The sequence below is a fragment of the Ceratotherium simum genome, chromosome 35, assembly GCF_057802395.1.
Source record: "Ceratotherium simum simum isolate JZ-2026a chromosome 35, ASM5780239v1, whole genome shotgun sequence".
Classification (NCBI taxonomy): domain Eukaryota; kingdom Metazoa; phylum Chordata; class Mammalia; order Perissodactyla; family Rhinocerotidae; genus Ceratotherium; species Ceratotherium simum.
Window position 1 is genome coordinate 21,966,448 of NC_141934.1, and position 15,442 is coordinate 21,981,889.

The following is a 15,442-nucleotide window of genomic DNA, read 5'->3' on the forward strand; positions in this document are numbered from 1 at the left end:
TCCTGTGACAGTTAGCAGGAGTCAGGTGTGCTTCCTTCTCGTGCGTTTCAGGTGTCCAGCAGCAGCTTTCTTTTGGCCGCGCAGACAAGGTGGCGGCGGGGAAACACGCGCAAGCAGGCCCTGGTGCACATGCGGGAACTGCTGACGGCTGCCGTGCGGGTCGGGGGAGTGACGCATCTTGTGGGTCCAGTGACTATGGTCCTTCAGGGGGGACCCAGGTCGGTTGTTCCTATTAGTTTATACTGTCCTGTCTAGAATAGGCAAAAGCCATTCCAAAATTATTCTTGGGGCCAAATCATAGACAGTGGTATTTGCTAATGTTTTCCCCTAAAATATTACATTTCTATTTTTATAAAAGTGGTATGTGAGTTTATAAAAAAAATCCAGCATATATAACAGAGAGTAATAGTGTTTTACTCACCTTCCCCTCCTAAATTCCACTTTGTTCATTAAGAGCTTGTTGTGTCAACTGCACATATATATAAATAGCTATTTAATTCTCTTTGTACACATAAGTGTGTATGTGTGTGATTTTAACTTAATTCAGATTATATTATACATGCCTTAGTGTAATCAAAGTTGTTTTGCTCAATATATCTTGGATATCTCTATTTTCTCATGTCAATATATACAGATCTGCTTTATAGTTTTTAAGAACTTCATGGCCCTCTATTGTATAGATGGCTGTGTTTTATTTTATTCAACTGATCCCCTATTGGTGGGCATACAGGTTCTTTCTCTCTCTCTCTCTCTTTCCTTCCTTCCTTCTTTCTGTTTTGTTTTGTTGTTTCATTAACAAAAGTACTGTAGTCAACATCCTTATACCTATATTTTTGTATACTTTTGTGCTTATTTTTACTGGATCAATTTCTAAAAACATAATTGTAGATACTAACTTTGAGGAAAGTTTTATAACTTATTTGTGAGTTTTTCTATACCAGTTCCCTACGGGGCTTCAGAGATCTTCAGAGAGAAATAGAGAAGGCATTTCTCTGTAAGTCCTGGACAAGAACTACTGGAGACTGCTTGTGCCTCTTGGCAACTCTTTGAGGAATTCTGGCCAACAAGCAGAGGGCAGTGGCTGGAGGGCAATGTGTTAACTAAAAGCTAACGTAAATATCTTGAGAAATTTCTACGTTAATCAAGAGAGACCAGGTTATTCTTTGGAAACAACTCCAAAATCTCAGTAGCTTAAAAAAAAAATTTTTGGTTCCTGCTCATGTCCGTCACAGGTAATCACAAAGAACCCAGGATAGAGAAGGAGACCGCCATCTTGAAAGCTGTCAGTCCCCTTGTCAGAGCTCTAGCTCATTGGCCAGACTAGTCACATGCCCACCCAACCACAGGGGTGCCCAGAAGGCATAGTGAGTAACACTAATGACTGCCACAGCCTACTTCCAGAATAATTTCTCCATAACACTAGCAGCACTATTCCTTTTTCCCTCAGTTATTAATGTCGTGTCAAACATTTGGAAAAAATACGGAAAATCCCATAGTATAAAATAAAAATCGCCTGTAAATCCAGCATCTTAAGATAAAACCTATTAACATTTTACTTTATTCATCCTGTCTTTATTCTAACCACAGATGTCTCCTCTAATGTTTTTAGTGGTTGTATAGCACTGCATCATATTCCTGACCCTTTAGTAAGCCAATTCCGTATTTTTAAACCTTAGGTTTTATTTATTTATTTTTGCTGTTATTAACAATATTATGTTGCATATCTTTGGAGATAAATCTGGATAGTTCCAGTTCTCAACTAATATTAATTGCTATAGAATCTACCTCGAGTTGTGTTTTTACATTGGAAAGGTCTTATTTCATATCAACTGGATTTTCACACTCTGGTAATAATCGGAGTGTGAACTTGAAAAGGACACTTAGCTAATCTATTTGGGCCTTGGTTTTCTCGTTAGTACAACTGCATATACAGTATTCAATGCTGCATGGGACATTGTAGACATGTCTCAAATAAATGGTTTCATTATTAAATAAGTTTTGGAAATGTTGGATACCATTCTCTTCCTATTAGAGGTACTGTGGACTCTAACCTTATGAGGCTCCGAGTGGCCCTGCAGTAGGGAACCCTGCCTAACTTTACCTAACCTGGGGTTTCCTAGGCTTTTCTTAGTGTGGGCATTGTTTTTGAGGCACGTTTTGAAATCCTGCCCAGTAGTCTTCTGTGGTCCTGCAGTTTTGGAAACGCTGATGATCTCCAAGATCCCTTCAGTTGTAGATTCATCTAGACATCCTTTGGTTTCTCAGAAGAATTCTCGTGCTCCCCTGTTCACTATCACTGTTCTTGATGTAGTTCAGGAAGTCTGAGCTTTGGTTCTGTTTCATAGAATTGAAGAACTAACCTGTGGTGGGATGGTGGAGCAGGTCCAGGAAGCCTTCGGCGAGACCATGACCTCTGTCGTGTCTTTGTGTGCTCGTTACCCTATTGCGTGTGCAAATAGCATCGGCCTCTTGTGTACCATACCTTACACCAGGTAAGCAAGGAAATGCTTTTGATTGTATATAAGTTACACCGCAATGTATGTGATTAAATAAAAATATTTTTTAATTTAAAAAATCGGATTTTTTTCCTTTGATTATTTAGCGACACTATCACTCTGATTCAAATAAACTTGCCTCCTGACAGACACCTAAAGTTGCTATGTAAATTCCTGTGTTGAGTTCCTACGTAATCAGAAGTGGCCATTAAGGATTATATTATATTGTCAGAATGGGGAGGTTTGAAGGAAAGAAAAAGGTCCCTAGGAAATTACCTACGTATTTGGTAAAAGTTGTTTGCATATGCACAGTTATTGCCTGTCTTAGTCATTTGATTAATAGTTTGATGACATCAAGCACTCATGAAGTCATTCTTTGAATCCCCTTATGGTAAAATATATAATTTTTTTCTACTGTGGCAACCTTGAGTTGATTCCATCGATTTTTTTTTATTTTATTTTATTTATTTATTTTTCCCCCAAAGCCCCAGTAGATAGCTGTATGTCATAGTTGCACATCCTTCTAGTTGCAGTATGTGGGACGCGGCCTCAGCATGGCCGGAGAAGCGGTGCGTCAGTGCGCGCCCGGGATCCGAACCCGGGCCACCAGTAGCGGAGCGCGCGCACTCAACCACTAAGCCACGGGGCCGGCCCAGATTCCATCGATTTTTAATTTGCCGTTCTGTAGGAACAAACCAGAACGTGAAGTTCCTTATTTATGAGGGAAATCCTCATTCTGAAAAAATATTTCTGTGTTCATTTATACATGGTAGTATCCTAAGTTGTAGACAGAGAACTATACTGACATGTTTTGTGCCCTTTTGATAACCTGAATCTTAAGTGAGAGGTTCCTGAGGGCTGGTCAATTCTGTTTATTCCGTACAAACCTTTCTGCCTGGCCCAGGAGTGAAGAGAAGTGCCTGGTACGCAGTGGCCTCGTTCAGCTCATGGATCGACTGTGTAGCTTGAGCAGTCAGACCGAGTCTAGCTCCAGTGAGAAACAAACCAAGAAGCAGAAGGTGGCCACCATGGCCTGGGCGGCCTTCCAGGTGCTTGCCAACCGCTGTGTTGAGTGGGAAAAAGAAGAAGGTAAGAACTAGGATTCCTTTCTAGAACTCATTGATTTCTTTTATTGATGTGTTTATTTATGAAGTATTTGTGCTGGGTAGGAGAAAGAAAGGCTATATTAAATTACATAATCAGATGGATTTAATCAATTATTGATTTCATGAGAGCCTCTTTATCAGCATGGTTCTATGAAAATTTATAGCTACACTGTGACATTAAATGATATCCTAACCTGGAGGACATGATGCTAAGTGAAATAAGCCAGACACGGAAAGACAAATACCATATGATCTCTTAATACAGGGGGGCCGAGAGGGAGGACTCACCATGGCTTCCTTAGTTTTTCACTGTGCTTTTTCTTTCTTTAACTCTGAAGGTGGCTCCACAGAGGCTGTGCACTCAGGTCTGGCCCGTCAGGTGTCCAGCCTTCTCACCAACCATCTTGCCCGAGCGACTGAGTGCTGTGGCAACCAGGCTGCTGGGAACGATGCTCTCCAGGACGTCCTTAGTCTTCTCAATGATCTCTCGAGGTATGGAAGGCCCAGCTGGAGCTGTGGGAGGAGGTGGCTTTCCTCTTGAATGATTGAGGTCCCTTTGGGTGGTGGTTGTCTTTTGAAACATCTAAATTACTAGGCCATTCTGATGTGCTCCTGCCTTGAGAAAAATAGTAGAGAATAAAGTCATTGAAAAATAGTTTTTACTTTCAAAATGTGAGGATTATTTAGGTGACTATATCATAAAATAATATGTTATCATTTGCTTTAATTCTTTGCTGGCAACCAGCTGCTAGCCTTTCAAGTTGATGCAGTTGCATTCAATAACCAAAAATCCTTACCCTCATTATAGCGAGATTAAAGAGGAATCAGTCAGGACCTGTGAGTAACTTGCTTTCTCGTGCTGTGTTTATAAAAGAAGATCTTCTGTGGAGGTTTAATACCATCACGTGTGAGCCATGAGGCCCACAGAAGCTTGTCCCCAGAAAGCTGCTCGTTCTTTGGCGTCTGCTGGACTGTGTGTTTTCTTCTTAGTGAAATGTAGCAGGTTCAGCTGTGGCAGATGCCAGACTGTTGAGCCCTGTCCACACTGTATGGTACCTTAGGTCTTCAAGCACTCCTTAAAAAGCGGTAAAAGACTAAACTGAAAAGCGCCTAGTTTGATTTCTAAGTCTTGGTGCTCAGTGAATCATGCTGAACTATAGGATCTCAATTAAGTATCAGGGATCAGAAAATATTCAAAAATCTCTCTTTTTAGGGGCCAGCTCCATGGTGTAGTGGTTAAGTTCAGTGTGCTCTGCTTCGGCGGCCCAGGTTCACGGGTTCCGATCCCGGGTGCAGACCTACACCACTCGTCAGCCATGCTGTGGCAACAACTCACATACAAAAAAAGAAAAAAAAAAAGAGGAAGATTGGCACAGATGTTAGCTCAGGGCTAATCTTCTGCAGCAAAAATAAATAAATAAAATAAAACAATAAAATAAAAATAAAATCTTTCTTTTTAAGTATTATTGGTCAATTGTGAGCATTCATGAGATATTTACAAAACATCTTAATTCTCCTTCATAGAAATGTAGTGCCAAATCCATGGCTTCTTCATGCAATCTAAAGTCATCAGTTTGTTTAACCTCGTTTAGGGAGCTCTTGCTTCTGAATTTCTATAGATCAACATTCCCGGCATTGTGTACCTTTTCTTGCTTCTTTTCCAGGAGTCACATAGGTAAAGCCATCCTGAGCCAGCCAGCTTGTGTGTCCAAACTGCTCTCCCTGCTGCTTGACCAACGCCCATCTCCAAAGCTGGTCCTTATCATTCTTCAGCTATGCCGGGCGGCACTCCCACTGATGAGCGTAGAAGACTGTGGAAACGTGGAGCTCCCGCCGTGGAGCTACTCTGTTCCCTCCCTCAACAGTGAGCAGGAAGATCCCAGTGATCCAGCATCCAAGATTGCCTCATTGCTCTTAGCAAAGCTGGCGGATTACGTGGTCCCAGGTGAGCAGCTCCTGGACGAGAGAATGGCACTGAGGTGCCCACTTCTTGTGGATGGTCAGACTGAGCTCTCACTCGTCCACAACTGCAGCTGTGCTTCCTGTAATAAAAGAGAGAGAGAAGGGAGAAGGGACCGAGGGGGAGGGAAGGAGGAAGAGAGATTCCAAAACCAGTGTTTTCCCTATACAGGGAGCTGCACAAACAACATTGCAATTTTTCTGTTTGCTTAAAGGATGTCAGACAGTTCTTTCTCCAACCGCTTCCGAACCTGATACCACGTTGACAAAAACCAGTCCCAAGAGTTCCTTAAAAGGAGATAAAGATCCTGGAGAAGAGAGTGAAGCAGTGGATGGCAAGCTCTCTATCTTTATCCATAAGCGGGAAGACCAGTCATCCCATGAAGTCCTCCAGCCGTTACTAAGGTGACTGATGATTATAGTAGCCGCATGTCTTCAAGTACTAACCATGTCGCAGGCACTGTGCCGAGTAAGCCCCTTACGTATATTAACTGTCTCAGCCCTCCTAACAACCCTGAGAGGTACTCACTGTTACTGTCATCCCTGTGATACACATGAAGAAACTGAGGCAGAGCTGAAACGCAGATGCAGGCGTCTGACCACAGAACCCAAGCTGTTAACCACAGCTCGGTACTGTCTCTCCACACTCAACAGAGAGCGAAAGCCCTGTTGAGATGTATTGTTTGTGTTTGGTGGAGAGTCGACAATGTGACCTGTACTTTGAGAAGAAATAATGCAGCTTGGTTTTCAGTTATTGGCATCCTCAGCCATTAGTAAATTTAAGGATACCATTGACTGTGAGATGGAGAAAGAAGAGAAACTTTTTTAAAGCTTTAATTCATTGAAATATGAATGGTATGATTGCTCCATAAGGAAGTAAAAATATAATTATTGTCCAAAGATTGCAGACCTCCAGGGCGCTGTTAGTGTGATCCAGGACAACAAGAAGGCCTGCCACAGAGCACAAGGGAGTTTAGAGCAGGTGTTCATGTCTCAGTTGGGAAAGTTCTCTCTTCAAGTGAATGATTTGATGATGGTGTCATCCTCGTAATTGGGTCCCTTGTCTGCCATTATGGTAACTGAAAGCACTAATGGGCTCCTGGCGTAAACTAAGCAGGGTCAGCGCAGGTCAGTGCTTAGAAGAAGAAATTGCCAAGAGACATTCTTGGGCATTGCAAAACATTATAGTGTAAATTTGGTGAAAGATTTTCTGGAGAGCCAGGTTTAGGAGGCAGAGGAAGCTGAATTATTAGGAAGATCCTGTCCTTCACACCAAGGCATCACCCATGCTGTTGTTCAAGTCTCCTGTCTTCGGGATTTAGATCACTTACTGAGTGCCTCCTGTATGCCTGGCCTTCACTTTATTATAGGTTCAGATTCTTGATTGTGTTCAGCTCTTTAGTTTGTACATGATTTTCACGTAGGTTTTTAATTATCATTACAGCTCTAAAACAGCTGTTGTTTTGATCCCTAAAAATGCTATAAATCATTTCTTTTTTGAAAAATTGAGTCTTACTGTGGATTTTAAAAGCCTATTGTAGCATATAGTGGTGGCCTGACTGTTAACTGGGTTGCCTCACGCCACGCAGCCCGCACCTTGACCTGCCTGTAAGATCGTCGCCTCTTTCTGCCTTCCCCTTTTAGTAGCTCAGAAGGACGGCCCTTCCGACTTGGTACTGGTGCCAACATGGAGAAAGTTGTGAAAATGGATCGAGACATGACCAAGGTAACTCTTAATATGGAGAAACCTGCTCTGACAAGACCCACAATTAAAGAACATTTGCCATGCTTCAGTGTTTCAGGAGAAATTAAAAAAAAAAAAAAATTTAAGTTCCCATAAAGAGGCAGGGTGGGAAATTGAAGTCAGTGGCCCAGCTGAGGCCATTTTCAAGCGAACTAGTCAAAATTAGTTTGTCATTAGTGTTAAAATGTAAAAGAGAACTCTTGGTTTTGACCTAGGAATTTTTTCTTAGCTCTCTTAAGAAAGTTTTCCAGCCTAAAAATAAAAGTGAGCATAGGTAAAAAGTTAAAAGAATAATAATAGATAATAAGAAATAAAAACAAGTAGCCCATAAAAATATGCCCAGGCTCACAAATTACACAATAACTAAAGGACAGGAATAAAAACATAGTAATATATCGTTTTTCACCTGTTAAACAGATGAAATTAAGAAAGACTACCTTGACTCATTATTGCCAAGGTAAAGGTAAATAGGCTCTCAAGTCTCCAGATACAAGCATGCTCTTCATAGTTCTGTTGTTAAAAAACAAAATAGAATCCATGTATCCATCAGTAGGGGATTGGTTAAAGAAATTTACATTCATGTAATGAAATACTGTACAACTATAAAAAATAATCAGGTAGATCTATATATACAGACATGGAAACACATTCTCGATATTTTGATAACTGATAAAAATAAATTGAAAAACCGTGTGTGTAGTGTAATCTATGATTATGCATGTCAGAATTTGCATGCCAAAAAATCTAGAGGACCAACAATTGTCTGACTGGGTGAGGACATGGGATGTTTATGGAAATTTAACTTTCTACATATAATACTTTACTATTTGAATTTTTTAAATGAGCCTGGATTGCTTTGGTAATTGGGGGAAACAGGTCAAAAGTATAGTGCTGAGAAGAGTGAAATGAATATCATGAATGTCTTCAAACTGAACTCAGGGTGGCTGCTGTGAAGTGATTACAGAAGAGGCTGCAGCTGCTCTTCGGAAAGCAACCAAGTGGGCCCAGTCAGGCCTCATCGTCAGCATCGGGCCACCTATAGAATCGGTCAGCCCAGAGACTGTGAGTGGACTGTCCACAGGTGACAAAAAGAAAACTGCCCAGACCTCCATTTGCCGAGAGAGGAACTCGGAACTTGCAAGGTAAAGCCTTTCACAGGGTAGAACCTGGCCACGCTCCTCTCAAGTTTACTTTGTAATGAGTTTGGCTTTAGGGTTTTAATTTTATATCATCCCCTTGACCTCTGGAAATGAGGGCTTCAGATACTCATCTGAGGTTGTGATAGACAAATAGGGAGGCACTCGTGGCTGAGTGGACGTCTACAGCTGGAGGATTTTTTCTTCTGAGAAAAGCTACCACCAGGAACACCAGCCACAGTTCTTTTGACTATTAGTAAACTCTGGTTTTGCTGCCTTTACTTCTTCCAGACAATGCTTGTCACCATCCCAACCGTACACAGAAACTTCTTTCTAGGAGTAGAAAGGATGCATGAGTGTTGCCTCTGGGAGGTTTGTGTAAAGTGTCCTGTGCTTACAAGCCAGGAGTAGAGGTAGCAGTGTCTTTCCTTGATCCTGATGGCTTACGCAATCACAAGTGTGAGGTCCATTGTTTCAGAGGATTCTTCAGTTACCAGAAAGAATGTGAGAGAAGTGAATTCTTCCTAATGATAATTTAGCTACTCTTTTTCTCAGTCAACAAAATCCACTTTTTCATGTATAAGTAGAAAATGTTTCTATCTGATGCTAACCTTACAAGCCACTTCTCTGCGTTCTTAACCATCACTGGGCAGCAACAGTTTTCCCTGTTGACACTTGCAGGACCGACCCTGTCCGACCCTTCATCAGTGGGCATGTGGCAAACAGCATGGCCGCAGAAGTCATCGCTTTGCTTCATAGCTTGCTAATGGCGCCTGAATCAAATGCCGCTCAAATATGGACCACAACGGCAGAGAAGGTTAGTACAGCGTTACTGCCTAACTGAGGAAGCGAGAAGGAGGGGTGAGTGTTCTGTTGTAGCACTTGAACCATGCTTAGCAAGGGACATTTTAGTCAAGAGAGATTTCCCAAATTGGCAAGATATACTTAACTGTTTTTCCCCTGGAATTTGCTTTTTTCAGTAGTTTCAACTCTGTTAACCCACATCTCCTGTTGCTGCTGGTTCTAATTTTGCAGAAGACAGGACAGGATTCTCAGAGAAAGAATGGCATTCCTTGTTTCTCCTTGCTTGTGTCTGATAGGTAGTGACATTAGGAAATCACGCAGCCTGGGTTTATTGGATTTGCTAAGTGTACTTAACAGAGTCTAAGGCGGCCTCTGCGTGACTTACCCTCCCTGCATGCTCTGTTAGTCATTCATCATTACAAACAATAGTCCAGTTTCCTGAAAACTTGAAATCTGTGATCAGTTCCCCTTTTCCCATAGTCATTCTCAAGTGAGCTCCTTATAACATGTCCTAAAGGTAATTGCGTGTTGAGATGTAGGCAGTATGCTCTGATGGTTTTCCTTCAGATAAATTTTTGCTTTATTTTAGGGGGTTTACTAACACAGTGTTTGATTCTGCCATATTTTCAGGTTGTATATTTCTAGTTCTGTCTAATTACATAAGGCAAACATGGCAAGAATGTCAGTGACCATACTTGATAGTTATTTCATCCCTCCCATAACCAGAGTTCCTGCAGTATATGGGACCAGGCACTGTTGTAGACACTTCATCACCTTTAGGAGCAAATGACCAAAGCTTTAACTCCTGCTACATGGGCTGCTGCTTATATTTAGGTTCTGTCTCGTGCATTGATGTACATTCCGCAATTGGGGAAATATGCAGAAAGCATTCTGGAAAATGGCAGCAGTAGTGGCAGAAAACTCGCCAAACTTCAGAGAATCGCCCGCCAGGCCGTTGCTGCACTGTGTGCACTTGGAGGCTTCAAAGAGACAATCAAGATAGGGTCTGAGGTTCAGGTAACCAGCCACCATTTCCCCAAGTCATTGTTTTCCCCTGTGTATTGGCATTCATTGATTAATTCATCATCTGTAAGACAAGTATCATCCACCCAGCTGGACAAAAATCCTTGTCCCTCAGAGAAAGACAAAGTGAAACACCGTATGATTTCACTCATATGTGGAAGATAAACGAACACATGGATAAGGAGAACAGATTAGTGGTTACTAGAGAGGGAGGGGGTTGGGGAGGGTGAAAGGGGTAAAGGGGCACATATGTATGGTGATGGATCAAAACTAGACTATTGGTGGTGAGCAGGATGCAGTCTATACAGAAACTGATATATAATAATGTACACCTGAGATGACACAATGTTATAAACCAATATGACCTCAATAAAAAAAATCCCTGTTCCTTCAAGCTAAATAAGGACTCTGAGAAACTCATGAATTCTAATCCACACTGTGTGGCAGATTATTCACATATTAGTACAATACTGTATAATGTTAACTACAATATTTATGTCCTACGGTGTGATTAATATTGCCAATGTTTTAGAATTGAAAGTTTGAGATTATATCATATTGTGATCACCTTGACATAATATTTTAGGACCTATTATTTTAACTCATGTTCAGGGCTTGGTGTCTGTGTTATAATAAGCTATTACTGTAATGCCAATAATGACAGCTGTAAATTTACTCTTCCCACTTGTCGCATCAGATAATTGCTTACGCCATCAGAGCTGGTAGCCAGTGCTAATCCATCTGTGTCTCTAGGTTTTAGGTAGAGGAATATCAGGAAGCATCGGAGTAGTGGCTTCTATCAATGAACAGGAAGGTATAGCTACAGTCAGATTCCCACCCATAGACTGTAAAAAGACTTCGCAAGCATCAGACACATTGACTATTCCATTGTCTAGACTTTGTGTTCCAAGATCAGAGGTAAGGTGATTTTTAAATGTATCAAAATGTCACTGCAAATGGTAATTGTACTGTAATGAATAATATACACATGCACAGTAAGAAGTACAAATACTTAGTTATCTTAAATTTTACTAGTGTTGTATATTTATATATTGAGCATAATTATTTAATAGTAACATATGTGTGAAACTTTTCACCTAAATGACAACATTCGTTTCTTTGGTTTGGAATATTCCACAGTGTATTGTATTTTTAATTGCTTTGGTCTAGTTTGTAATTTTCTATATGGTGATTTTATTTTTCTGACTGAAAATTTGAGAATTAACTCCAGATAATGATAACACCCTTATTTCTTATAAACTAACTACTTGAATTTAACTTTTTGCCACGCCCCACCCCATCGCCATCAGGCATTGCCTCTTCATAAACTGTCCATTACTGAGAAGGTAGTACAGGCAGTCCAGTCCATGTTGCTTCCTCAGGAGGGAAGTCTCTCTATTCATACCTCACTTCCTGCAACAGGAGATGGGTCAGCTCCTGTGATGGCAGTCGTTCGGCTCCTGGCTGAAATAAGAACAAGGTGAGCATCCTCCAAAGATCCCTTAGCGTACTCAGGTGGTGCAGGCCACAGAGGCAGGGGTCCTTGGTGGGCCCCTCCACTCCGGGCTTAGTGGATCCACAGAGTGAAGTTCATGCCAAGCTGAGTAACAGAAACCATTCTCTTGTGCTGTGTTTACTACAATTTTTGTTGCATTCCCCAATTTTTGCAATTTTTAGTGCATTCTCCAATTTCTGCACTTTGAAGTAAAGTTTAGCTATTCTCCTAAGAAAATAAATGAACAGTCAAAATAAATGAACAATCAAAATGTGATCTATGGAATGCATACTGATTTGCTTTGGTAAAAGAACTTTATTTTATCACAGGAATTCCTCTGCCACTTGGCCTTTTCTAAATGGTTCAGGCCGCATTAATACATATCTGTTTCATCACTTTCCAAGCTAATGATGGGAAAATTAGGGCATGCTTGCAAGTGTTGGTGTTGGAAAGAAAAGCAGTCCTTTCCTGCAAATGCATTTATTTACCGTTAAACAACAGTAACAAGTTTCTCTTTTGACAATGGGACTTCTCAGAAAGTTCTAATAGTATTTTGAATCAAGTGAGAGAGATCAGCGTACAGATTTTCCAAGCATTTGGAGCCCTTTTGTTCCCAAAACACTAATACTGCCCATGGAGCACAGTTTAGGAAAAGTTTTTAAGAGACAATGCTGATTTCTCACCTGGCACTTTGCATCTCTGTTTAGTGGAGATGGCAGCCATTTTTCCCTTTTCTGATTGTCTGTGTAGTGTCAGCAGTTACTCTGGGAAAAGAGAAGTTATTTATATGTTTGCAATCCAGCTCAGAAAAAAAGCAAGAGGAATGGGGAATTTGAACCTTGTTGTAAATTAGGGGACAAAATTGATTGAAATGTTTTTCACAGTTGACTTTTTAGAGAATGAACATTGATGACTTTGAAATATTGTAAATCTTTTAACATTAAGAGCATGCCTGGTCATGGCCCAGCTTTTAGAAGACAGCTTATTTTGTGAAGAATTCATACAACAGTGTCCAGCAGCTGTTGAAGTTCTTAACCTGGTAGCCCAGGAATGCAGTGCTGGTAAGTACCTGTTCCTTTCCTTACTACCCGATTTTATTGGGTTTCGTCGGCACATTTACAGTTTGATGATGGAATGTAAACAGTTTTCATACGCACTCGTGTCAAACAGCTGAGCTCTACAGACAAAACTTATCACAACTCACTTTCATCCCAGATCTAGAAATATAATAAAAAGTTTTCAGTATATAATATACCAAGTAGGAAATCAGCGTTTTTCAGTTTAACTTGAGGACTGTGTCAGAGGGTTTTCTTTTCTCCATTCATATTAGTTCATTGCCTTTACTTCCCTGTTAGAACTATTTGTGAGCTGTCCTTAGGACTGCAGATACTTTCTGGCTATTGTCATTGGCTGCATTTGGATTCAGAGTCGAGAGTTTGCACTAGTGTCCATCCGTGTGTGTGTGTGTTTATGGAAAAGTTTAAACAAATACAAAAATAGGGACACTGGTATATTGAACCCTCATGTTTCCATCATCCAGCTTCAACAGTTGTTAACTCAAACTCATAGCCAATCCTGTTTCATCTGTGCTATATCCTCCTGGATTATTTTTAAGCAAATTTTTAGACAATATTTTATCCATAAATGTTTTCATATGTATCTCTAAAAAAAGTGAAGACTCTTAAAAAAAAATAACCACAATACCATTACCACATCTGAAAAATTAACCGGAATTCTCTTTTTTTTTTTTTTTTTTCTTGTGAGGAAGGTCAGCCCTGAGCTAACATCCGTGCTAATCCTCCTCTTTTTTGCTGAGGAAGACCTGCTCTGAGCTAACATCTATTGCCAATCCTCCTCCTTTTTTTTCCCCCCAAAGCCCCAGTAGATAGTTGTATGTCATAGTTGCACATCCTTCTAGTTGCTGCATGTGGGATGCAGCCCCAGCATGGCCGGAGAAGCAGTGCACCGGTGCACGCCCAGGATCCGAACCCGGGCCGCCAGCAGCAGAGCGAGCACACTTAACTGCTAAGCCACGGGGCCGGCCCAAACTGGAATTCTTTAATATTATTAACTGTCTAGTCAGTGTTCAACTTTCTAATTTTCTCGTAAAGTCATAATTGTTTTTACATTTGTTTATTTGAAACAGTATCCAAATAAAGTTTATACATTGTAATTCATTGCTATGTCTTTTAAATTTCTTTTAAAATATAGATTCCCCTCAGTGTTTTTTTTCCCCTTGCAATTTCTTTGTTGAAGAGTTTCACACAGTCTGGATTTTGCTGATTGTATCCCCGTGGTATCATTTAATGTGTCCTTTTGTCCTCATGTTTCCTGCAAGTTGATAGTTGGCCTGGATGTTTTTAAGTGAAAATTTATGCTTAGTCCCCAAGGATATAATTGGACCCTATATGAAATTGTTCACAGATTAGCATTCTTCCAATGCTCTAGTACTAGCATTTTCATAAACTATATGGAAGAAATGAATATCTTTAACTTTCATAATGGTTTTAGTTTTATCCTTTTTTTTTGCTCATTTTTATTTGTATTCTTTACTATTTTTCATGTCGTTTGCTTTTTCAGTAACTGTCTAATCTCATTTTTATCCTTTTTCACATGGTAGTGATTTCTGTTGCTTTGTTTTTGCTTTTTAGTTTGTCTTCGTTCTTATCTGTTTTACTTATCAGATCTCCTTCCTCTAATAAGGGTAGTGCTGTGGAGCCAGTAGCTGTTAATACACATCAAAGAGACCCCAAGAACAGAGAAAAAAGGAAAAAAGGAGTTGCTAGGCTTCTTGGGTGAAATTCCTCGTGACTCCATTTTTGCCCGTAATTTAGTTTTGTCTTGTGGTCGGTCCTTAGTTCCCTGCTTCTCCTTTTTAGTATTCTTGGCTTAGGCTGCATTCTAAGACGCATTTGGCTGATTTTAGCAAGTATATAACTTGCTGAATTAATCACTTGCTTTTCTGTAGGACTCTTTCTGGGTATCTTCTTTTATACATTTTATAGAGAAAAGGGGTCTTATTCTGTGAAATTAACTTTGGTACTTAATGTGTAAGCTACAAATTGTAATAATTTAGAGCAGTGGTCTCAAATGGCTTTACTAATAACTCACCTAACCCATTTTTCCTAGTGCAAAAGAACTCTGTGTTAATAAAGAGTTGGACAGAAACATGTGGGAAGTGCTTATTAATTGCTACAAAAGTAAGACTGTGAGCTTATACATATTGATTTATATTCTAAAATAGTGTCCTATGTCAAGTTCAACAGCCCTTAATAATTCACTTATTAGGTTACCAGAAAGAGCTCTGAGGTTTAAAGTAAATATTAAAATTTGCTGACTCCTCAGTCATCTACCTGTAACAAACAAACAAACGAACAAAAAACCCTACATCTGGGTTACTTTGCAACAACAGTGAATTCTTATAGCCAACAAGGGAGTCATAGACTATGCTTAGAAGAAATGGTGTTTAATAAATGAGATTCGAGGTGGTGGATAGAGGAGAAAGAGTTCTTTGGTTTTTATTTTTTAATGTATTAAGATTTTTTATTTCATATGTGAAAACGTCATATGAAATTTACAGGCATTAATATATTGATTCTCTAAAATGAAAAAAAAATTTCAATGAGTTCCTTCTATTATTTTACTTCATCTGGGATGAATTAAGTGGCGTACTTGGCCAT

General features: G+C 40.1%; 1 protein-coding gene across 7 annotated transcripts in view; it reads left to right on the forward strand.

Moving 5' to 3' along the window:
- HECTD4 (HECT domain E3 ubiquitin protein ligase 4) overlaps positions 1-15,442 on the forward strand; it is a 178,414-nt gene that overhangs the window by 109,023 nt on the left and 53,949 nt on the right. For all 7 annotated transcript variants that reach the window (XM_087424193.1, XM_087424199.1, XM_087424200.1 and 4 more), the window contains exons 32-44: positions 52-218; positions 2,346-2,492; positions 3,400-3,584; positions 3,940-4,093; positions 5,266-5,546; positions 5,776-5,965; positions 7,205-7,286; positions 8,244-8,446; positions 9,122-9,257; positions 10,079-10,261; positions 11,021-11,185; positions 11,578-11,747; positions 12,708-12,823. In XM_087424193.1, the coding sequence (XP_087280319.1) occupies positions 52-218; positions 2,346-2,492; positions 3,400-3,584; positions 3,940-4,093; positions 5,266-5,546; positions 5,776-5,965; positions 7,205-7,286; positions 8,244-8,446; positions 9,122-9,257; positions 10,079-10,261; positions 11,021-11,185; positions 11,578-11,747; positions 12,708-12,823 (2,179 nt within the window). The remainder of the gene's footprint in view (positions 1-51; positions 219-2,345; positions 2,493-3,399; positions 3,585-3,939; positions 4,094-5,265; positions 5,547-5,775; positions 5,966-7,204; positions 7,287-8,243; positions 8,447-9,121; positions 9,258-10,078; positions 10,262-11,020; positions 11,186-11,577; positions 11,748-12,707; positions 12,824-15,442) is intronic.